The sequence below is a fragment of the Xenopus laevis genome, chromosome 1L, assembly GCF_017654675.1.
Source record: "Xenopus laevis strain J_2021 chromosome 1L, Xenopus_laevis_v10.1, whole genome shotgun sequence".
Lineage (NCBI taxonomy): Eukaryota > Metazoa > Chordata > Amphibia > Anura > Pipidae > Xenopus > Xenopus laevis.
The window spans coordinates 158803269-158827107 of record NC_054371.1 but is presented as its reverse complement, the minus strand read 5'-3'; the positions used below and the strand labels follow the sequence as shown (position 1 = coordinate 158827107).

Here is a 23839-nt window from a genome sequence, read left to right as displayed (position 1 = left end):
GAGAGGCAACTCTGCTACTACAACTGGGACCGGTTATCCAGAATGCTCAGGACCTGGGGTTTTCCAGATAACAGATCTTTCTGTAATTTGGATCTGTATACCTTACATCTACTAGAAAATCATGTAAACATTTCGTAAACCCAATAGGCTGGTTGCTTTTTGATTAATTATATCTTAGTTTGGATCAAGTCCAAGGTACTGTTTTATGATTATCGAGAAAAAGGAGCCTTTTGGATAACGGGTTTCCGGATAACGGATCCTATACCTGTAATATGTTGGATGAGAGAGAGAGCTGAAACATGCAGGGTTGGCCTCTATCCATTGCTGACTCTATGCACCAATACAGACAGCAGGGAACCAGTAAGAAGGACAGCAGACAATTAGAAGAACTATCATTGTTACAGCACCTTTACCAGGACTCTTCTCAGAGACATACTGTATATATTGAAAGTAAAATCTGTATAATGTAAGGCAGTGATCCCAAGCCAGTAGCTTGTGAGCAACATGTTGCTCTCCAACCCCTTGGATGTTGCTCCCAGTGGCCTCAAAGCAGGAGCTCATATTTGAATTCCAGGCTTGCAGACAAGTTTTGGTTGCATAAAAAACAGATGTACTGCCAAACAGAGCCTCAATGTAGGTTGACAATCTATATAGGGTCTACCAAATGGCCAATCACAGCACTTATTTGGCAGCCCAAGAACATTTTTCATGCTTCTGTTGCTCCCCAACTCCTTTTTCTTCTGAATGTTGCTCACAGCTTCAAAAGGTTGTTGATACCTGATGTAAGGCAATAAAATGCTTCACCTTGTTCAGGGCGCTGGCTCCTGTTAAGATGATATGCGAGTTCTCCACTTGTATAACCCTCTGACCCAACCTCACTAAATAGGCTCCAATTCCAATGGCTCTGCAAGACACCTGAGAAGCAACAAAAACACTGTAATGAACGAATTGCAGAAAAATGAAGGGGAATCAGTCTTGGTACAGTGTGCAAGGTTTATTTTGTCCATCTTTCCTAAATGATGAGTATTTATTTCAACAAGACAAGCTAGAACCCAAAACAACATACCATACTAATAGTAACAATCTCTTTATATGCCAAGGATGATTCTCCAGCTATTGTTCCTGAACCTCGAAGATTCTCTACACCAATTCCTTCCTCCTTCCCGATAATGTCAGTCAACACATACCTGTAAAGGGCACAGATAGAGATATGAACACTTGTACACGTCAGCTATACTGATCAATAGGTCTTGGTGACAGAAAGCAGTAACAAATGGAATGAAATACCTTGACTCTCCTTCATCCTCCACATGCTCACAGTGTGCAGAGTTCATGGAGCTGATTCGTGTGTAGTCTTGAGGCTTCAAATAAAGATATTTAAAACCCTGAAAGAAAGACCAAATTTGCTTTATTTAGGAATTTCAGTCTCAGGTCCAGTTAGACTAAACGATGTTGCGATGGTGCATTCACAAACTGAATGCAAAAGTTGCATGAACGTTAGCATAGACCAGTTAGTTACTAAACAAACTTTCAAAAGACTCCATGGGCAAAATCATACATTGGGAATTAAAGAACATGTCAAATATATGCAATTCTTATTAAATTGCTGCTATGCTGCTCCCCAAAGCCAGTAGCCCTCTGTGTTCCTAACCTGTGTTCTTCAATTAGCCTGTGCATGGTGCTTTGCTTTTCCAGTACTAATTAATCAAGGTAATTAATATAGTGTGCATGCCCATGTGCTGCACACCAGAGAGCAAGAAGGCAAGTAGGGGCAGAATATGCCTTAAAGGAAAACTATACCCCCCAAACAATGTAGGTCTCTATTAAAAGATACTGAGTAAAACAGCTCATGTGTAAAACCCTGCTTCATGTAAATTAACCATTATCATAATAATATTTTAGTAGTATGTGCCATTGGGTAATCATAAATAGAAAATTGCCATTTTAAAAAATAAGGGCCGCCCCCTGAGATCGTAAGATTCACTGTGCACACATACAAACGACTTGTAAGGTCACATGAGCCAATTAACAGACAGAGTTCTGCCTTTTGCTTCCTTACTTCTTCCTGTTACAGTAAGTGTTGTAGTATTTCTGGTCAGGTGATCTCTGAGGCAGCACAGATAGAGTCACGAAATGGTGGTTCAAGGCAAGAGATGTAAAAGGGCAATATTTATGTAAATATATATTCCAGTTTGGTAAGATTCTTTAATATGTCATTCAATTTGATATAAACTATCTGTTGCTTAAGTATTCATTTTGGGGGTATAGTTTTCCTTTAAAATGCATAGGCAGCCCTTTAATCAGTAATAGTCGACTTTATTTAAATGTTTTACAAAACAGGTATAAAAAAAGCTGCTGATAATGTAGATCTATTCCTGCAGTTTGGTATGCCTGTTAAATAAACAAATACATTGAAAATAAACTTAAAATGACCCCATAAACTACCTTAAAGGGGTTGTTCACCTTCCAACAACTTTTTCAGTGGAGTTGTTTTCAGATTGTTCAAAATTTACGGTTCCTGTCGCTGGTGTTTGAGTCTGGCAGCTCAGTAATTCAGGCGCAGAATCTGAACTGTTGTATTTTGTAACATTTAGTTGATACATTTCTCAGCAGCATCTCTGGAGTATTAGCAACAATTATATCAATTCTAACAGCTGTCTTTAATAAAATTCAGGAATTCTGCTCAGCAGGGACAAAGATAAGAAATGTATCAACTAAATGTATTCATTTAGAACAATTTAGAGAGTCAGTGACCCCCCCCCTCTCAGAGGTGCTTTAGAAAGATGAAAAATTAGATTTACACTTCTATATTGGAAAAACAGTCACACATAGAAAATAGAAAGTAATTTTAAAATTATTTCTAGTGAACTATCTGAAACCAACTGAACTGAAAAAAGTGTTGGAAGGTGAAAAACCCCTTAAAATAACTACTGTATATTTGTACCATTTTTAGTAACTATATTTTTAAATCTCTTGCTTTAGCACAGGTTTCTCTCCCAAGCTCTCCAACATAAACTTCCAAGTTTTCATTTTCTTTACCTTATAAGGGTCAGAGGGATTGTTCCAAGCCACCTGAAACATGTGCCTTAGCTCCTCTGCCAGTCCTATACGTGCACCACTATTGGCTGAAATGTAAACACGTGGAATGCCTTCTTTCCTGGCCAACTCTGAAGCTCTGAGGAAAAGCAGATCTTCCTGTGGCCCAAATGAGCCAATCTTGTAGGTGATGTCATTGCAGATGACAATAATCTCACGGCCATTCGGATACTCTGGGGTTTTTAACTTCATTTTGAAAGCCACCATTCCAACCTAATAAAAGAAAACAGCTTAAATCTGGGAAAACCTGCACACTGTTTGACTTGAATACTTCTGTATTCACAAAATTGCCTATATGTATTTAAAATCAGCATATCCAAGCTGTGTGGCTGGCCCCGCAGGGTTGCTTGGAGCAATAAAGAAGGTGGCACAGCCTAAAGGCCAATAAATACCTTTGTACATATACCTGAAAGCCTGGCTTAAAAGTGAATTAGGGTGAGATTGGGGTGATAATTGCTACCCTACACATACATACAATGGAAGTTATTGATAAATTTTGTACCTCATTTCCACCTGGAAGTCTGTTTAACTGGACCAGCTGACCTTGGGTGTCCAGAACCAGCTCCGTGTAGGTGAGAATGTCTTTAGGATACTTCTCTCCTGAACGCCACAGTTTAAACAGAGCCTAGAAAAATAATAAAACTAAATAATCCAAAACATTATTCTACAAAAAAATCATGTTAAAAGTAGAGAGGCAACAATAAAATGAAAACAATGTAAAAAAAGTTTGTGTGGGTTTCCCCCTCAATATAGGTAACATACAAGTCAGAGATCCGCAAGAAACCCTGGAAAATATGCCTCCTCTTGGTGTCAACCTCAAAATTTTATTTGCTCTTGCAATCCTTATTAAGCTTATTGTGCATACAGGGTAGATCTTCAATTCATGAAATACCTTTATTGTCCATCTCACACTGACTTTGGCTGATGGTACACATAGCACGTTTTAACCAGTGCTCTTTACATCTAGTATGCAATAAATCCAGTACCCAAAAACGACAACTCTGGCTTATTGGCTTACAACTTTGTGTTTTGTGCAACAGAGGGCAGAAGATCTCAGGAATGCATGATAAACCACCCATAACAAAGGAACATTAAGCAATAGGAATGAGGCCCATATCTTAACATGGGAGTGTATTTTGTTGATCATATTACATTATAGGTTAGGAACGGTCTTGCGCAGGCAGAATATAACGAAAATTTAGGGAGGCTTAGTCTTCCTGCCCCCAAAGCCACCCCAAACACAAAATTGACTCTCCATCCTTTCCATCTAGGACTGACCGTTTTAATTTGTAAGTATGCCAGCCCATTAAACAGAGGTAATAAATGCTCTATCCAAGAAGGGTGAAAGTTGCTGAAACGCTCGTTTACAGTTCAAGAAACTAAAGGACCCTTATTTGTAATAAGAGATAATACATTACGAATAAGATCCAAGTTACTGAATCTAATGTCACCCTTGACTCACCTGTCTGAACATCTCTGGGAAGTCATACACATAGGTGGTCCCTAGGGATTGGGCCTGGAACCTTTTGGACTGCAGCAAGTCTTTGGTGACATATGGTGTGTTGATCAACATGCCATGCATGTGCCCATGCTTATCCCCATATGAATGAAACATGATCTGTAAGGATATGACATATTGTTAACAAATAAGAAAATAAGGCAACTTACCCTTTAGGTACTATTCATCGGATATGGAACAGACAACTACTATAGTGCAGGTAGGGATTATTGATTTGCATATAAACAAATATAAATCAGAGAAGCAAACACATACCAAAATACCCACTTTGCGTTAAAGCCAAATGTTTTTTTATTAACAGAGGTACCATATAATTTGAAGGTTACCGATTTCAACACGTTTATTTACCAAAACTGTCAGTAGCTTCTTCCATTAGACCAGGCAGTCAGTCAGGTGACAAACCTCAGAAGACAATAACTCACTCTGCTACTATGAAAAAGATGGTAAGCCCACAAACAAAATGAATCTCACAAGGATCAGCATCTTTTCATTCAGCATGTATACAGAGTATTCTTGGACATCAGAGAGGCTCCTCTGCTGGCCCTTCTGATGTCCATCTATAGCCTACTGCAAGCTGTACATAAATCTGCACTTTCATTCCTTTCTGACAAAATCATTAACCTAAAAGAAGAAATGTTGTGCCACACTTAAGATAGCCAATATTAAGTTAAGGACTGCGGTTTATAGCTGTATTTTAATGGGAAAAATTTACCTGTCCAGTGGCAGGATCGGTCACCTCCTTGTAGAGGCTGATATCCAGGTAATACCCAGATTCATTTGTCAGGAACAGACGAATAGGAATGGCTTTGCCTGTTGGGGTTAAGCGGATGTTGATTTTGACTTCAGCTTGAAGGACACGCAGCTTCCACAGCCTGCTGCCATATCTCATAACCATAGAGCGGACTGACTCCTCAATCTGCCAGACATTAACATACGGGGACAATAAATAAACTTTTTAAAAAATTCAGTGCTTACTTGATGAACAGGATCAGTCATTAACCACCAGAATAAGTTGGATGGCATCTGTCACACTGTTCAGTTAACCATGTTTCATACATACACTCGGATATATATATTTAAAACATGCAAAAAGAGAACTGTACAGCCGAGTCATGGCTTGCTCAAAATAAGGGAGTTCCTGACAGAGAATCTGATCAGACATCACCTTGGAGGGGTCCATAATGACAGTGGGAACAAAGTTCAAGAAGATGTGATTGCAATCCGTGCGAACACTGGGGTTGTTGAAAGCAACTTCTAGCTCATCCATGGCCTCCAAAAGAAGACGCTCGCCTTCATTCTGCAGGTATTCAAAGGAAGCTTCCTACAAGAATAGCATATGCAAGTAATGCATCTGATATCAGATTTAAAGTACAGACAACAAAAACTAAGCATGCCTTAGCCAAGCCCTTTTCGGATAATATAGATAGACCACATTATAATTATAATATAATTAGAAGGTAGTTACACTAAAATAAACAAACACACTCATATAAGTTATGCATTTCAAAAACAGTTGTGTTTAAATGTTCATTTCGTCAGAAGTGTTAGAGTGAAGAAAGGGAGCCTTGGCTTAGATCAAATACTGCACTATTGGTTTAGAGTCCATAGGTGATACGGTCATGTGCACATATTTGTGAACAACTACTGGTGCTGGTGCTCATCAAGTCCACAAGCATCTCCAAGCCAAAATCCACTGTAGCACACTGAAGACAAAAGCACATCGATTCTTTGGTGGCCAAACAAATCTCTACTCCATTTGCGGAGTGCAAGGAAAATTGTGCAAGCTCTCAGGAGGGACAGGTTTGTAAAAAAGTTTCCAAAACTCAAATTTAAAAACATCTATTTGCTCCATGTTCTTTTATTAAAATATTAATTCTATGGGGATGTGCCTTGTGCTCACCAAATGATAACAGTTACAGTCTGAATTTATCAACCTTACATACAACACCATGGGTCACTCCAGAAAATTGACCTTTACAAATGTGTTATCTTACGTGGAAATATAAGATGTCCTACATAATACATAAAATGTATAGTTTAGTCCTATCACAAAGATAACTTCTGTTCTGTTCTCTCCAACTGGAAAGGCAAGCTAAACAGGAACTTAAAGTTATGCTTAAAGGAAAAACCAAAAACAGGTTCACTAAAGTCTAGGAATAACCATGTTCCATAGATAACAGTTGATTGGCAATGATACTGAAATAAGTCTCAGTTATCCTAGTTACGTCAACATTACCGTACAGCCTTGCTGTATGAATTTACCTTTGTAATAAGGTCAGAATGACGAATTATGGCTCGGACGAAAAATCTATAGTCTGTGACTTCAATTCCTGCAGCTACTTTAGCTGCTCCAAGATAGAGATGCATTTTGTGGTTGGCACATGGCACAGCATTTAAGTCAAAGTTACGCATTCGATTCAGCTCTAACTGGTAGGCAAGGGCTGGCTCCAGGTGCCTGTATATTCGGTCTTCAGCAAACTGATTAAAAAAAAAATAGAAAACCTTAAATATATCAGAATGATAATACAATGTTTAGAAGAGTACACTTTTGAGGAAAGCCCTCTTTACCTTCTGTATCAATTCATATTTCTGTTTAATGAATATACCTTTGATTGTATCTGTAGTACAGCATTGCAGAATAAGTTGGAGCTTTTTATGTTAATAATAAAAACTAATAATATACATTAGCTAAGGTATGAAACAACTGTGTCTGACATTATAATAGAACTAAACCCTAAAAATGAATACGTCTAAAAAGGAGATTTTGTATACTCACCGTAAAATCTCTCTCTTCAGTCGCTTGGAGGACACAGGGACAATGGGGTATAGCTGGCACCACTAGGAGGTAGGACACAACATGAAGTAAACTAAACTCCTCCTCCGCTGGCTATATCCCCCAGCAGTAGGCGGAGCCACATCAGTTTGTACCAAAGACCGAAGTGAGCTAACTTGACTCAAAAAACTGTATAGAACAATGAACGAACTATAAAAAAACTGATTGGTGTATGTAATACCATGTCCAAAGAATCGAGAGGGCCTCTATCCAGGGAGCGAAGCCCTGTGTCCCCCAAGCGACTGAAGAGAAAGATTTTACGGTGAGTATACAAAATCTCCTTTTCTCCAATGTCAGCTTAGGGGACACAGGGACAATGGGGACGTTACAAAGCTGTCCCTTAAAATCGAGGGCGGTATTTGATGCTCTTACATGGAAGAAACCACAACCGCTTGCAGCACCTTCCTGCCGAAGCGTGTCATCTGCCGCAAAAGTGTCAAAATGATAGAATTTTGCAAAAGAGTGGATAGAAGACTACGTGGCGGCCTTGCATAGTTGTTCCGCCGAAGCCTGGTTCCTGAAGGCCCAGGGTGTACTCATCCTCCTGGTAGAGTGGGCCCTTACTTTGCTTGGAGGGGTTGTCCCTGGGAAATGTAGGCGCGTTTGATAGCCTGTTTTAACCAGCTGGAAATGGAGGACTTTGTGGCAGGTGTGCCTCGTTTTGGACCAGACGAAAGGACGAACAGCATATCTGACTTGCATCACCCTATGCAGATAGAACTTTAGAGCTCTGACTGGGTCTAAGGAATGCATCGCAGTCTCTTTAGGATTGCTTGGAGAAGGGCAGAACGTCGAAATAACTATCTCCTGGTTTATGTGAAACTGTGTGACTACCTTTGACAGAAAAGAAGGTACTGTAAGCAGTACTGCTCTGTCATTATGAAAGATGAGAAATGGAGGCTTGCATGAAAAGGCACTTAGTTTATAGACTCGTCTGGCTGAAGCTATAGCTTAGTAAGAAGACTGTTCCATGTGACCCATTGGATGTCGACTGATGGCAATGGTTCGAACGGTGCATTTTAAAAGCGCCCTTAGTACTAGTGTGAGATCCCACGTAGATACCGGTGCTCTGAACGGGGGGTTAACATGAGATATGCCTTGTATGAATGTTTTCACATCTGGCAAAAGTGCCAGTCTCTTCTGGAAAACAATTGAAAAGGCGGAAATTTGAGATTTGAGAGACCCAAGCGATAAACCCATGGCCAGTCCACTCTGAAGAAATTCTAATAATTGTGGTACTGAGAATCTTTCAAAGTCCAAGTTGTAGCGAAGGCACCAATCTCAGTAAATGGACTATACCCTGTGGTATGTTTTAGACAAGACAGACTTTCTTGCCGCCCTCATGGTGTCTACCACAGCATCTGAAAAACCTTTGTTCTTCAGGATTTTGATCTCAAATTGAGGCTTTTTGGGTTTGGATGACAGATTGGGCCTTGTTGTAGGAGATCTAGTTGATATGGGAGTCCATGGTTCTGCTATTGACAAATTGACGAGATCGGAGAACCAAGTGCGCCTGGGCCACTTGGGAGCTATCAGAATCAATGTGGTGTGTTCTTTGCGCAACCTCTTGATCGTTCTGGGGATCAGAGGAAGTGGAGGGAAGGCATAGGTTAGCCAGAAATTCCATGGAGCGGTTAGTGCGTCTGCTGCTGTTGCCAGTGGGTCCCGGTACCTGGCGAAGAATGACAGTACCTTTCTGTTTTCTCTGGTTGCCATGAGGTCCACTTCTGGCACTCCCCACCTTTGTGTTATTTTTAGGAATATCTCGTTGTTTAGTGCCCACTCGTCTGAGTCTCGAGTCTTGCGGGATATTTGCATCTTTTGGAGGAGTGATTTTCTTCTCCAAGAGGCGAGTATGTTCCACTGGAGTTCCCTGAGATGGTATTCTGCAAAGGGAACTGCTTTTATCGTAGACACCATGACCCCCAGCACTCTCATGCAACTTTGTACTGAGTGTCTCAGTTTTTCTAACAAGGAGGTTACAAGGGATTGTAGGTGTGATACCTTCTCTGGTGGAAGAGATATCCTCTGTGTCAGAGTGTTGAACTGCATGCCGAGGAATATCATTTCCTGACTGGGGGACAGGGAGGACTTCTCCTTGTTGATGTGCCAACCGAGTTGTTGTAGTCTTATTGTGGAGGCATGGATGGACCGTTGAGCCTCCTCTCGAGAGGGGGCCTTGATCAGCAGATCGTCGAGATAGGGTGTGATGGAGATCCCCTCGCTTCGAATCACTGCTGTGGCCACTGCCATGATTTTTATGAACACTTGTGGGGCCGATGTCAGGCCGAACGGGAGAGCGGTGAATTGATAATGCTGGTTTTAGAATGCAAAGCGTAAATATTTCTGATGGGGAGGGAAAATCGGTATATGTAGATATGCATCCTTTATGTCTAGGGACGTCAGAAATTAATCTGGATCCATTGCTGCGATGATGGATCTGAGAGACTCCATTTTGAACCTCCTTGGCCGTATGAACTTGCTGAGTTCCTTTTGGTCTAAGATGGGACGAGCTGATCCGTCCTTTTTGGGGACCACAAAAAGGTTAGAATAGTAGCCTCTGAAAAGATCACCCGTAGGAACTGGTACGACAACCTCCTTGTGTATGAGATCGTTGATGACTTCTCGGAAAATCCCTCTTTTTATCGGTTCCTGGGGAATCCTGGACATAAAGAAACGAGGAGGTATGGAGGAGAATTCTAGATGATACTCCCGTGTTACGATCTCGTGAACCCTGGAGTCTTGTGTTAGTGTGAGCCAAGTGTCTGCAAAATGTCTCAGTCTGCCTCTTTATGGTATGTGGTCGGGCGGGAGTAATACCCCATCATGCAGAGGTCTGCTTGTCGGTAGGCCTGAATGAGGGCTTGCGAGCTTGCCAGGAGGATCTGGCTTTGTTAGTGAAGCGTCCTTTCCCCGAAGATGACTGACGTGGTGGGGACATCCTAACAGTCGTATTTTGTGAGGGATGGAAATACTTTCCCCTGCGAAAGGAAGGATGAGTTTTTGGCCGAGGAAGGAGTGTACTTTAAATGGAAGAGAGGTCAGGGACTTCTTCAATGATAGGTCAGCAGACTAAAGTTTCATCCATAAGGATCTTCGTGCTTCTGTGAGACGCTGTTAGAGGTGAGTGATTGTACCTCTGTCCCTTACTCTGTGACACAGAGTAACATACACGGTTGTTATAATCCAAGTGTGGGAAGTGTAATAAAGACCCAGAGGGCTTAATGTATGGCCGGCAGTTTAATGAACCAGGCGGGGGAAAATGGGAGTATACTCACCTTCCCCTAGGTTCATGGCCCTGCTTCTTCTGTCTGCCGGCAGCCGACTCTCCCCCTTAGTGGGAGTAGAGAGGTAGATTAGTCTGGTGGTCTGAGCAACCGCTAAAGACCTCAGTGACAGTCTCCCACGTAGCAAGATGTCAGATTCTGGCCAGCCTACTCAGTGTAGGTGCATTGAGCATCTCAATTTTGTCAGAATAACTGAACATAAGCACAGTGAAAAATTTTGAACCTATCCTCCAGAGGACACAACTAAAACTGATGTGGCTCTGCCTACTTCTGGGGGGTATAGCCAGCATAGGAGGAGTTTAGTTTACTTCATGTTGTGTCCTACCTCCTAGTGGTGAATGGAGAAATGCCTTATTCTATATACTGAACTTTTTATCGCAATAACAGCAATGATCTGGGAAGTCAAACTTGTAATAGGGAGTCACCATCTTGGAAATTGTTTGTGACACTCACATAATCAGTGGGCTCTGAGCAGCTGTTGAGAAGCTAAATTTAGGGGTCGTCGCAAATTATCAAACAGAAAATGAGATTGGTCTGTAATATAAGATGATGCTTCAAGGCTGATTATCATGCTAATTGCACTGGTTTCTGTGCTGCTGCAGCCTTATATTGTGACATTTATATTCTATGTGTACTGTATATTTTGAGTGAGTCCCTAAGCTCAGTAAGTGACAGCAGCACAGAGCATGTGCAGTGAATCAGCAGAAAAGAAGATGGGGAGCTACTGGGGCATCTTTGGAGACACAGATCTTTACTGCTACTGCTGTGGTTGCCTTGGGCTGGTACAGAAGCCCAAAATATAATGTACAGCATTTCTAGCCTACTTCTTTAGTTTAGCTTTCTTTCTACGTTTCTTAAGTTTAGCTTTACCTCTCCTTTAAAAACAAAGAAAGAGTATATTATGTCTGGCAATGTTGTCTGTCAATCAGAGTGTATTACAGTAAGAATGGTTACTTAATTTGAACAGTGAGGATAATTCTTGTAGCCTTTAGCCACACACAAAAAATATTATACTAAAGACTTGCTTGAAAAATAAAGTTTAATGGTCAAACCTCATCTCTTGCTCTGAATGTGAAGAATTTTGGAAACTCTCTCTGCAACAGAACAAAACAGAAGGTCAGAGTTTTATAGGAACAATCTCTAAATAGCTTCTACTGCTCAAATACTCTCACCTGTTGGGCTATCAAAATTGTGACTCTGCGAAGTCCATAATCAACCAAGATGTTTTTCTGCAGAAAAGAAACATATCTATTGTTAGAAACTTTTTGTTATGTTCTTGAGACAGGAAAATGTTGCCTTCCAGTTGCAAATACCCTGCCAGATATTTGACATTAGAAGGGGTTCATAGATTAGTATGGTAATGTTCCAATGTATAATTAGGTTATAATTTTGTTTTACAATATACCCATTAAAATATTCAGCTCCAGCATTTACAACCATTATTACTCTCCACTGGTAGCATTTGGACACTCACCTTAGACTGGCAGAAGGTTCTAAACTCAGACACCAGTTCTTCATCTTCCATGCGATCAACAGACTTTATGGCCACATTAAGAATGTGAATAGGTTCCTCGCGGATACTCTAAGGAAATAAACATAATCCATTATGAGTTAAACTACTGTGACCACAAAGCTTCCATGCCACTTAAATAAAGAATTAATATATTCCATCAAGATTACATTATATTTACTAGTAGAACTAAGGCAATCAGTAAAACGAAGGCTAACACGACTAAGTCATCTCATAGGACCACAGTGTTGTCACACCTAAATAATATGGTAGCTCAAAGCTGATCCAAATCCATCTGCATGTGCTTGAATGGAAATCCTACTAGCACTCCATTTAGTCAAAAATTTTCAAAAGTTGTCAATAATTCTTCAGTCGTCTTTATAATTAAAGTCTATAGGACTCGTAATGTGAGCAATATTTTCCCAGGTATCTTCACGTCAAAACATGTTCCTCTTTTGCCAAGAATAGTTGGGAAATAGCCAAGTTTTTACAAACTTAGGATAGTCATCACTTTTGGACACCACATGAGTGATAAAAAGGGGCGTTTCTCTATAATACACACTGGGTGGTAGCAAGTCATATTGGTTGAGGTTTTTGCTCCTATGTGACTTAAGCATTACATTTAAAGCCAGGGGGAACTATAATGAAAATTTAATATAAGCTTCATCATACTAAAGTGATAAACTTTCTAAATACAATCACTTAAAAATTCTGCATTGTTTCTGAAATAATCAAGTTTATATTCCTCTCTCAGCATCTGTTTCTCTACATTCTGTCTTCATGCAGCAATTGGGCGTCAAATGAATGATCTTATAGAAGGCTCCCTTTTCTAGCAGATGAATTAGAGCTCACTCAAATAACTGATTCCAGTACAAACAAAATCTAACAAAATAACTGCCTTTTGCACAATTCTGCATGTAGAGAGACAGGATTTCTGGTGATTTTAATAGAATGAGCTCTAATACATCTTCTAGGCAAATGGAGCCCCTATAAGATATATTGGATCATTCATCTGACACCCAACTCCTGAATGAAGACAGAGTGAGGAGAAACGGATGCGGAGAGGAATAGTGAAGATAAACTTGATAATTTCAGAAACGGTACAGACTTTTTAATTGATTGTATTTAGAAAGTTTCTTATTTCAGTATGATGAAGCTTATATTATTTTTTTATTTTCTCAATAGTTCCCCTGTATTCCATCTAGTCACCGACCTTATTGTCTTCCTCGTCGTAAAAGGAAGATCTGACTTCACTGAACAGAGGACTGTCGAGAGGAGGGTCTGCAAAGCAGGAGATGACCTCATCGAAGTTCCTAGAGTGAAAGGATGGTTGCCTTGGTCAGAAAAGTTTTGCAAAACTTTGAAAGATTTCTTACTTTTTTCAACTTCAAACATTAAAATGAATAGCCAAGCATACATTGTTGGGAACAAAAGCAAGATATAATATGTTATCAAAATCCTTTGGTTACCTGGTGAAATCCTCAAACTTATTAAAAGCGACCATGACCCCCATCCTTTGACATAGAGGAGAGAAACCACTGTCCATGAAGAGCTCACTGCTCTGACGATTTATCTCAAGATGTGTTGCACTGATTGGTAGAGACATCCTGCAAAGGCAAGATATTTAGCATCAAGAAAGTCAAAGACACTGCATAATATCAATTTCTACAACATGATTAGCATTATGAGTTACATATCTACCCAGTATGCTCATGTGAATGCAGGTCCTCATTCACTATTATGGGCTTTTTCAATGGAAATTGTAGTGTGCATGAAACTTGCAAAATAAAGTTAAACCCGCTACTTGAAATTTTGGGCTTATGCTGCAGAGAGGACAATAAGTTTATACTTGTAGCTGATCAGGAATATATAGGTTTCATGGGGTAAGTAGTCATACCCCATAGGAACAAAGCAAATCTATTTATAGTCAATTACAAGTAGCATGCTAAAATCCCTCCCCCATGCAACATTCCCATTCTTGGTGAATGCACACTTCCTACATTGTTGCAGCCGATACCAATGCACTTGGTTAAAACCCACAACAGTGAATTGGTATGCGGATGGATAAATATTAGCAATCCATTGTGCAAAAAGAGAAAGTAGCGGATTTCTTATTTACTTACCCGTTCTTCAGGTATCTATTTTGGCCACAGCCTTACTTGAAATGCAACAAGCTACAGTTAGAGAAATACTGGTAATTTTAAAGTATGTTTTAAGGTAAAAGCTGGCAATTCAATTTAACGTCTTGGTTATTGGTATCCAATATATCAGAAAAAAAGTGATATCTTTTAAGATATCTTTTAATTGCACCTTAAGTAATGATGTGTAAACAAGTGTAAAGTAAACATTTACACATGTAATTGCATTGCCTGACAATATAGAAACATTCTATTGGTATTATTCACAATTAATGAACATATTACATTCGAATTAATAAAGCATTGACATGTTATATAAAAATTAGGAAAGGGTTAAGCTGTAATTCTCTTCGTTGTATAAAATATTCCAATCCATTCCTGAAAATAAAGTTCAAATATGGTTTAACCTGATGCAAGCTACGTAATTCTGTCCCTTGTGTAACAGGTTGCCAAACTTTTTATGATTCTCCACATATGGCCTCACCAAGCAGTTCTTTACATTTACAAATATAAGTTAATGGAGGGCACTCCCAATATTAGAAAGGGAAAAAAAATTTTTTTTGTCTTTGTCAAGGGGATGACAAAGGCTATAGTGCCAAAACGTTGGGGTGTTCTCATTATTGGCAAGTGTATCTGCTCCCTGTGGTTTGTCCCTTTTTGCCTTCATCTTGTAACTTGGTGGTATTTATATATATCTGTGCTAATGCAGTTGTGCATAATATACCAGTTTGTCTGATGTATATTTGTTTGCTATACACTATATAAAAGAGAACTTTTAAAATACCACCTTTGTTTACTAAGTATTATTTTCTTTATTGAGTGTGCATCCCCTCTCTATTCTTACAAGCAGTTCTTTACTTCAGAATACCAGCATATCCTCATTATTTTTGTATGGATCAATATCAAGACTGCTTTAGAATGGGTTACGGCTATGGTCAGACACTTTACGAATTCTCCGTAGTGTGTGTGATGGTGCCGTAGCTGATACAAGACTTGGGTTCAATTCAAAATAAACTATTATTGTTCAAAGAGTGGATTTCTAAATTTTCAATTTGAATTTTTATTTATTTAATTTTTTTTTGTGGGTTTGAAGGGAATAAAATGTTTTTCGAAGTAGAACAAGAGTAACATAGAACATGACGCGCTCTGGTCAAAGCAAGATCATTAGGCCACTGGATTAAAATGGATCTCTTTAAATATCATATTTCATAATTAAAGTTGCCTCGAAAGAATATTGGCTGCTTTCACTAAAAACACAAATATGCAGAGAATATTTATGGGGAAAAAAATCCTGCTTTTAGGGCAATAGCCCAGGGCATTTTGATTCACGTGGTTTTCTTTTGGAGAACTTTAGTCATCAAAACCCCTCACACACTGGCAGTCACTTCTCATTTACTGTGTTGCCTCTGGCTTACACTTGTGTTTTCTGCAAGCATCTCTAAACTTTGTTTTCCTGAGTGATACCCGCTTATCGGCACAAGGATCTGCCAAAGACAGCATGTTTCTAAAGTAGATTTAATAGAAAGCTACCAGCAGGAAAAAGGGGTTTTGGTTCCCACAGTTTTCTCTGAAAGGACCATGGTTGGCAATCAAAAGGCCCCATGCACTATTCACCTTTAATAAAGATTCACTACGAGTAAAAAAATAAAGTAGGAAACTTAAGCCACTGTTAAAGCCACATAACCTTCCCAAAAATGGGTTACCAGGCCACAAAAGCTATGTTTTTAGTACACTTTGCTATTAGTTTAGAACCAACCAGAAGCAAGAGATAAAAGCACAAATGATAGCGATACAGTAAGAGATTGCAATATGGATTGATATAATTCTCATGCTATAAAATAATTCTGCTCTCATACCTGCTCAGTGTTGGGCTGATCTCTCTGCAATTAAATTGGCAAATAACAGGACAAAGAGTGTTACAAGGATGTCTATCAGGAGGCGTTCTACATTGCTCTAATTCCTATCTGCTACTATTTCTATTTACAGCGGAACCCTCACTATCTAAATATATAAATGCAAATCATTACATTATTCGGATCACTTAAAAACAAACATAAATAGGGGCTGGCCAGTCTACCAACAGTAATATGTCAGTGAAGATATTGGAGGAAGCTGTAGGGTAGTGCTATGCTGTTATGCTTTTATTAACAGTGCGCACACTAAATGTAGTATGTACACATCACTGCCTCCCAGCTTCCTATAATCTCTTCACAGCAATATTGAATTTTTGTACTTAGGACAGGCGTACAGTAGGTTAACCGTACGAGGATCTGACTTTGCCATACTGCTGATGCTGAAGATTTGTTATTTGGAAGATTGTTTCCTATCATACAGTGTTGTGCGCCAAGTGCTTCTGGCTCTCCTGCACAGCCTGGGAAAGGAGGCAGCAGGAAGTGGAACAGATGGACAGGACAAGTAGGATTTGTGCAGATATTTTCAATAAATCAATTCAACCTGAAACACTATATTTTTTAAGCACATTACTTCTCTATTTAAGAGAGTATAATGCACTGGCACAATATATCTTCTTCAAAAACCCAATAACTATTTTAATACCTGCTATTGGTATTGTTGGCAGGCTGGCAGCCATTATTTATATTTTATTTAACGGTTTAAATAATTTAAAATTATACTCTGTTACCACTATTTTGCATTGCCTAATCAATTAATACATTTTTGTATGGGGCCCTGTATTTTATATAGCCTCACCATGGTTTTTTTTTGGGGGGGCGGGTAGTAATTTAATACCCTTTTATGTAGTCATATAAATTGGACTATTTTAGTGTGATTACATATTTACTGATATTTACTGATATTACAGATTAGCAAAGTATATTCTACCATGCTGTTTTATACAGATGTTCTAGACTGCCGAGATTTATGTTGCAAATCTCTCAGACGAGAGCATCACCAAAACAGCTTCACTTGCCTCACAATATTGGAACTTGAACGTCATCTAGAGCATAGAAATTGGTGGTTGAGTATCTCTAGTCAACAAACATTATAAAGGATAATGAAACAACACAGCTACAAACAGCCTCGTTGTACCCTCTGTATTGCAAAGCCATGAAGCAGGGCATGTTTCTGGATATCCTAAAAGGTACAGGTCTGGGGTATACTTGACCTAGACATTCTGAAAGTGGCACGGTTTCATCCAAGTGTGCTTAAGTGTGGATAGCCAGAAAACAAACCAACTTCAGCAAAAGTGCTCAGATTCACATTGCCCTAAACCTGTTACCTACTGTTTTATGTTTCTTTTTTATAATAAAATATTAGTTCACATTTTATACATCTACTTTTTCATGCTTTCCCTTAATGTTGCCATTCAGCACAAGGTTTTCATGCAGACATAAGACATAAGTTGAGAGTTGATCTGTGGTCAAAAAAAAATCTAGAGCTTAACTTTCAGTACCTGTTAGGGTGAGAGGATGGTAGCATGAACTGAAACTCCACTACGCAGGTGAAATCTCGAAGCTGGTGGTGCTGGAGGCTGTTTAACTCATAGGCAATATAACCTCTTCTAACATACACCTGTAAATAAATTATAGTTGTGAGTCCCATACTATGTACATTTTTAATATTATCCTTGCATTCCCAAATCCCACAAAAGACAAACTTTCGCCCAAAAACAATATGAAACCTTGTGATGATACCAACAATCTGATGATTTAAGTTGCAATCTACAGTATATTTGCAAAATAAAATTTCGGTGTTGAAAGCTTACCTCCAGTGCAGCCATACTAACAACCTGGTTACTGTGATAGAAGAAGTTTGGAAGGACATCAAAGATCGAGGTTTCCGACAAAATCAGTTTCTAAGGAAAAAAAGGACAAAGAAGAAACTCCATGCGTGGCCAAAATTTATTTTTTATGTACTCTGGCAGTCTCAGAGGAAATAGTACTGTAAACATCAGTACTAAATAACAGAACAAAACCAAAATATTCATATATTGTTACCTTTAGATTATCAGGGCAGAACTGATGTCCATAAAGATCAATAGCAGAGAGAAAAATAGATTCCACCTGATTGTGTCTTAGTTCATATGAGGGAAGATGGGAAGCAATCAAAACCTGTTGAAAGGGAGAACCTGTGATTGTTAGGATTGTAACAAAGAATGCCACTTATGAGAATGAAAAAGTCAAAAGTCTGAGCCCATATAGAATATACAGTAATTTGCCCTGCATTTATAATTTCTTACCATAAATATGGAAATAATACTTTGCACTGACTTATGCTTGCCCTCATCTCCAATTAATTTTGCAGCAGGTGTCAAGCACCAAAGAGAAGGTTCAAAAACAAAAGGTGGAGTGGAAATATATTTTCTATATACAGGCATCGGTGAGCCATCCCCTTAAAATGCCATGGAAGGTACAGACCTTCAGATGCATGTACAAATTTGCCATTGCTTACACTGTGAATGGAACATTTATAGTTTGAGTTACTATTATATATATTTTCATAAAAAAACTGTGATATTATGAGAATCAACTTAAAGAAATGAATACAATTGTGTTGATCCTTTCCAGTTTTGCATTTAAACTACTATTGATTTGGGTCACTACCCCTAACAATATAATACTGATTTATATAACCGTACTCTAGAGAAATACAAGTGAGTTGACCAACAAAAAAATTATTGTAATTTTTATGCAATCTTTTTGTTCAAACCCACTGAATTAAAGCTGAAAGTCTGCATTTCAACTGCATCTGAGTTGTTTCATTTAAAATTCATTGTGGTAATGTACAGTACCAAAATTAGAAAAAAAGTTGTCTGTCCAAATATTTATGGGCCTAACTGTATATATCCTTTATAGACAGAAATAGAGCTAATTTACTAAGTTCGAGAAAGGTAGACTATACAAGCAGAAAGCTAAAAAAAAACAACCAAACAACCAACCAACCAAATAACCAGTTGTAAATAATTTAAGGTGAACTTCACCATTTCATAGTGAATAGCTCAATCCTTAACACTGAGAATGTATCTCTGTTTCACCAACCTGACGTGCTCTGAGGGCAACTTTTGAGTGCTCTGTTTTACTCAGTTGTGTCAGCTCATTGAGGATAGCCATTAACTCATCAGTAAGGGTGGGGTCACGTCCACAAAGCTGATCCTGCAAGAAAATAGTAGAGATGGAAGTCAGTTGGCTGTAATAAATGTTGTCCTAGAGGTATTTTCTGAAACATTATGGAATATATATTGTTTCAATTTAGCTTGGACACATTATACTTACTATTAACATGATGACAAGATAGTTTTTCTTAGCCACCTGGGCATGTGAGAAGATACATTCTAGAACAGGGGTCATGTCTGGCTTGTACTGTTCCCGCAGATGTATTACACACTTATCGTAGTGAGCTAAAGGATAAAAAAAAAAACAAAAACCACACATCAGGATAACCCAGATCATCCACATAATACGTAGTAAGAGGTGTGGCACCAAAATGTCCGGACCAGTAATCTGTAGATTCTGGCAGGTGTCGGAGGGGCTGCTGTAAGGTGCCATAGAGACTATTTATTGGGCCTACAAGGAGACTGTTTGGGCCTCTTTACTTGAAATGCAAGGGCCTATTTTAAATCTCAGTCCAGACCTGCCCACAGGTACCCTTCCCTTTCACTAGGATGGGAGACAACAGAAGGTTTTGTTCTTTCCACAATAATACAAGTTTCCTTACATTAATGTATATGGCAGGATTCAATGTGCAAAGTAAGAAGTAAAACCCAGGGCATAAGGTATAACTGGACAAGTGAACAGGGGTGTGGATTTAGATGACACTGAAAGCAAAATTTGTTGCTGGTTCTTGAAAAAATATAGCAGAAATCGGTTCTCCTCAAATCCAAAAAAATCAAAAATTCCACTACCCACAATGCCTTGAATAGGTCTGACTTAGAATCAGCAGTGAACAGAACAGAAAGGGAAGGGAACAAAGGAACTTTTAAAAGATCTGCTTTATTTTTACATTTCGTAAACAATATTCTTTAGTATGGCCAACATTTGTGTCTACAATAAGAGTGCCTCTACATTTTCTGTGTTATGTGCCACTTACAGTGTTGGAACTGAGTTTCCACTTGTAAGTATCTTCTTAGCAAATCAAGTACCACAGATTTCATGTAGCCACGGATTCCACTGCGATACCTGAACAAGAGAAAGAACAAATAGGTAACATTCACATTTTTGGAATATCCATTTTTAATCTCCCTCTTCATCTACTGTATATCATTCAGTCATTATTTTACTCCTGCTGTCATCAAAGGCAAGTTGTCCGCATTTTTGAGCGATTGCATGATTTCAGCAAAAACAATTCTCAGTATTGTCTATTGGTGGGGTATTTTCTAGTGACAAATAGTGTGTCATTGACCTAATCACGTTTTATACCGCATAAAGATCACACACTAGTACAATTCCTTTTATAGGAGCTGGGACCAAACAGATGTCTTAACAACCACCAAATGCTTAGAACCATACAGAACTTTAGAGAATCACCAACCCAGAAGTATACTTTTACAGTTATAAAGAACAACTCTATAGATATCTGGGCAATTTTCCGCCTATCATGCCATGCATGGTCAATAAGATGCCAACTCAGTGTAGCCTGGCCTAGTTGGCGGCATATATCAGACCATGTATGGTCAGCTTTAAGTTGGAACCAGATGCTTGTGGAAAGTACAGAATAAGAGTCAGCTTTGCTTTTCAGAGCCTGGCTGCAAGGGAACATGCGCAACATGTACAACTTGGTGATTCTGAGACACCCCTATATCTCCACAAATATTGCAGTCTAAGGGGGTAATGTAGTATGTTATGCTAGTACAAAAAAAGCAAAGATGCTTGCGGAGGTTAGCGACTGTGTTTGCGTCCTTTTTGACTGATTAAAGACCTCAACGACTTCATCACAAAGAAATGGCTTTTGAGAACATTCACAGCTCATGTAATAAAATTTTGCAAGCAAAAGTCTTTTTAGCAAAAAACTACAGAGCAGGTGTTAACGCTAAACCATTGCTTAGCGAAAATGTGCAACGTGATATTCTCCAGCGACTGACTTTACATTGTGAGTTGTGCTAAACATTCGCAAAGACGCCATTTTAAATAACGATTGCCACTTTTAATGAGATTTGACAATTTTCTGTTTACTATTAAGTGAACTGCTTTCTGTAGAGAGATAATGGGTGTGGGGAGCAGGGACCCGCCTGAAAATGCGAAAGCAGGCAGGCTTCATGTAGCTGAGTGGAAGTGAAAGCTGTACTGGTCAGTGCAATTTTACGGAGGTGAATAAGGGAATAGGGAGCAGATCTGCTTCTCTCAGCTGTCAGGAAAAAAAAAACTACAGGTTGAGAGCAGCGGAGCCAATGCCTCTGTGAGCCGAATAATCCTCCTGCTTCAACCTAAATGCTACCTTTTGGGGCACTCAAACAGCATCAGATTCGATCTTGGTACTTATGGCCAATGTCCCAAACTATCGTGAACCATATGTATATTTTATGTATTTTTTCTTGAACCATCAATTCTATTGTTTGTATTATTTGTACTTTATAAATGTACAGAGCTGTGTATTCAAGTTCTACATATAGACATACATTATAGCTACATTACCTCTGTACAAGTTGAACAATACTCTGGGTGTTCATGAAAAACACTTCCCGGTCGGCTTTCCTCTGCAGTGTTGCAGCATGGCTGTCCAGAATACTTGCAATCTGGAAACCCAAGAAATAAAGTTTTTCCTCATACTTTTAACCTTTCTCTTTAGAAGAATTTTTTGTCAGTTTATGGGGTACTTCACCAGCCTTTTGGGGTGGTTCACTATTAAGATAACTTTTAGTATGTTAGAGAATGACTAATTCTAAGCAACTTATCAATTGGCCTTAATTTTTTTCTATTTTCTAGTTTTTTAATTACTTGCCTTCTTCTTCTGACTCTTTCCAGCTTTCAAATGGGGGTCACTGACCCCATCTAAAAAAAACAAATGCTCTGTAAAGCAATGCATTTAATGCTATTGCTACTATTCATTACTCTTCTTTCTTTTCAGGCTCTCCTATTCATATTCCAGTCTCTTATTCAAATCAATGCATGGTTGCTAGGGCTATTTGGACCCTAGCAACCAGATTTCTAAAACTGCAAACTGGAGAGCAGTTGAATCAAAAACTAAATAACTCAAAAGCCAAAAATAATAAAAAATGAAAGCCAACTGCAAATTGTTTCCAAATATCACTCTTTACATCATACTAAAAGTTCATTTAAAAGTTAACAACCCCTTTAAGCATTTAAAATCTACATGGGCAGCTGCGAAGACAGAAAGGAGATTGGATTCAAAACATTAAAAGTAAATTTTGTCAGAGTGTGCTTCTGAGAAGTTTTGGAATTTACTTGTTCTAGGTTTAACCATTTAAAAATATTAGCAGTTTTATACTAAGATGAGTATGGGATGCTTGTCAGATAATAAATAAATAGCAAGAAGGGGCTTAGAAAACCTATGCTGGGCTGAACAGAAGCTCACTATAGCTCTAAAATCCCAAGGAAACAGAGAAAGCAACTTGAAGAGCAGCATCTTATGGAGAAGCCCCCAGAATATTAATTTTGTCCACAGGGAAAAACCCTATGTAGCAGGAAAAAAAAAACCTGCTCATTTCTTTTAATCAGCCTACAATAAATTTCAAGCTTGATCAAGTTTTATTAAATGTTTAACTTTAGATCTCTTTAAGTCTTAAAAACATTATACAGACTGTCTGTTCAATATGCCACAGTTTGTAAGGCACAGACGTGGCTTAATACTTATAAACAAACCTGCTGGCTGGGGAATTGGCACAGGACAGAGGTGATATTGCTGGCATACTGAGCCATAACTTTGCGTATGGACCTCTCTACAGTGGGTGGAATTCTGGTGGAAACACTGGTCATGATTTCCTGCAGCTCCAGAAGAGGGAGAGATGGGTCTCGCAAGGTCTTCATTAGTTTGCGCACCCACTCTTTTATCTGTAATGGAGGCACTTATGCTTAAAATCAGATATAAAGGACATGTATAATGACAACTTTTATTAATATTAATACATAGTTAATGAATAACTATTCCCTATTTTTTCTTACCTTGACAGTGAAGTAGGGCTCCGGCAAGCAGTAACCATTCATCACATTAATCAGATTTTCAAGAACACTGTGAAACACCTGGTGGAGCTTCTCTCCAATTATCGGCAGAGTTTGCTGAGGCAAGAGGCTCCCGATGTATAGCTCGGCCTGGTATAAATGGAGGAGTCATTCATTAGTGTTGCTTTGAGAGGCAGATAATGTACAAGACTATGCATTGCACATATACTGAATATTACTAGCCTAGCCAGTTAAAAAATATTTGAGGATAGTTCTTCACAGAAAGCAAAGTAGCTGAGATGGCAAGACTAATAATTTTTTCTTTTTACAGAAAAGATGATAAACCTAGATATAGTAAATGAGTCTGATGGTGGTACTGTAGAAT

At 38.8% G+C, this 23839-nt stretch overlaps 1 protein-coding gene across 2 annotated transcripts in view; it reads right to left on the bottom strand.

Moving 5' to 3' along the window:
* LOC108715603 (acetyl-CoA carboxylase 2) overlaps positions 1-23839 on the bottom strand; it is an 80679-nt gene that overhangs the window by 13004 nt on the left and 43836 nt on the right. The window contains exons 20-43 of one of the 2 annotated variants that reach the window (XM_018260915.2): positions 23458-23604; positions 23158-23346; positions 21970-22070; positions 20429-20517; positions 19615-19739; positions 19381-19494; positions 18340-18453; positions 18108-18197; positions 17796-17914; positions 16240-16263; positions 13715-13852; positions 13459-13558; positions 12210-12317; positions 11908-11964; positions 11788-11829; positions 6878-7093; positions 5781-5936; positions 5328-5531; positions 4559-4714; positions 3599-3721; positions 3040-3309; positions 1288-1385; positions 1067-1187; positions 805-915 (exon numbers count right to left, since the gene is read on the bottom strand). In XM_018260915.2, the coding sequence (XP_018116404.1) occupies positions 805-915; positions 1067-1187; positions 1288-1385; positions 3040-3309; positions 3599-3721; positions 4559-4714; positions 5328-5531; positions 5781-5936; positions 6878-7093; positions 11788-11829; positions 11908-11964; positions 12210-12317; positions 13459-13558; positions 13715-13852; positions 16240-16263; positions 17796-17914; positions 18108-18197; positions 18340-18453; positions 19381-19494; positions 19615-19739; positions 20429-20517; positions 21970-22070; positions 23158-23346; positions 23458-23604 (3012 nt within the window). The remainder of the gene's footprint in view (positions 1-804; positions 916-1066; positions 1188-1287; positions 1386-3039; positions 3310-3598; positions 3722-4558; positions 4715-5327; positions 5532-5780; positions 5937-6877; positions 7094-11787; positions 11830-11907; positions 11965-12209; positions 12318-13458; positions 13559-13714; positions 13853-16239; positions 16264-17795; positions 17915-18107; positions 18198-18339; positions 18454-19380; positions 19495-19614; positions 19740-20428; positions 20518-21969; positions 22071-23157; positions 23347-23457; positions 23605-23839) is intronic. The other variant, XM_018260923.2, reaches the window with a different exon arrangement.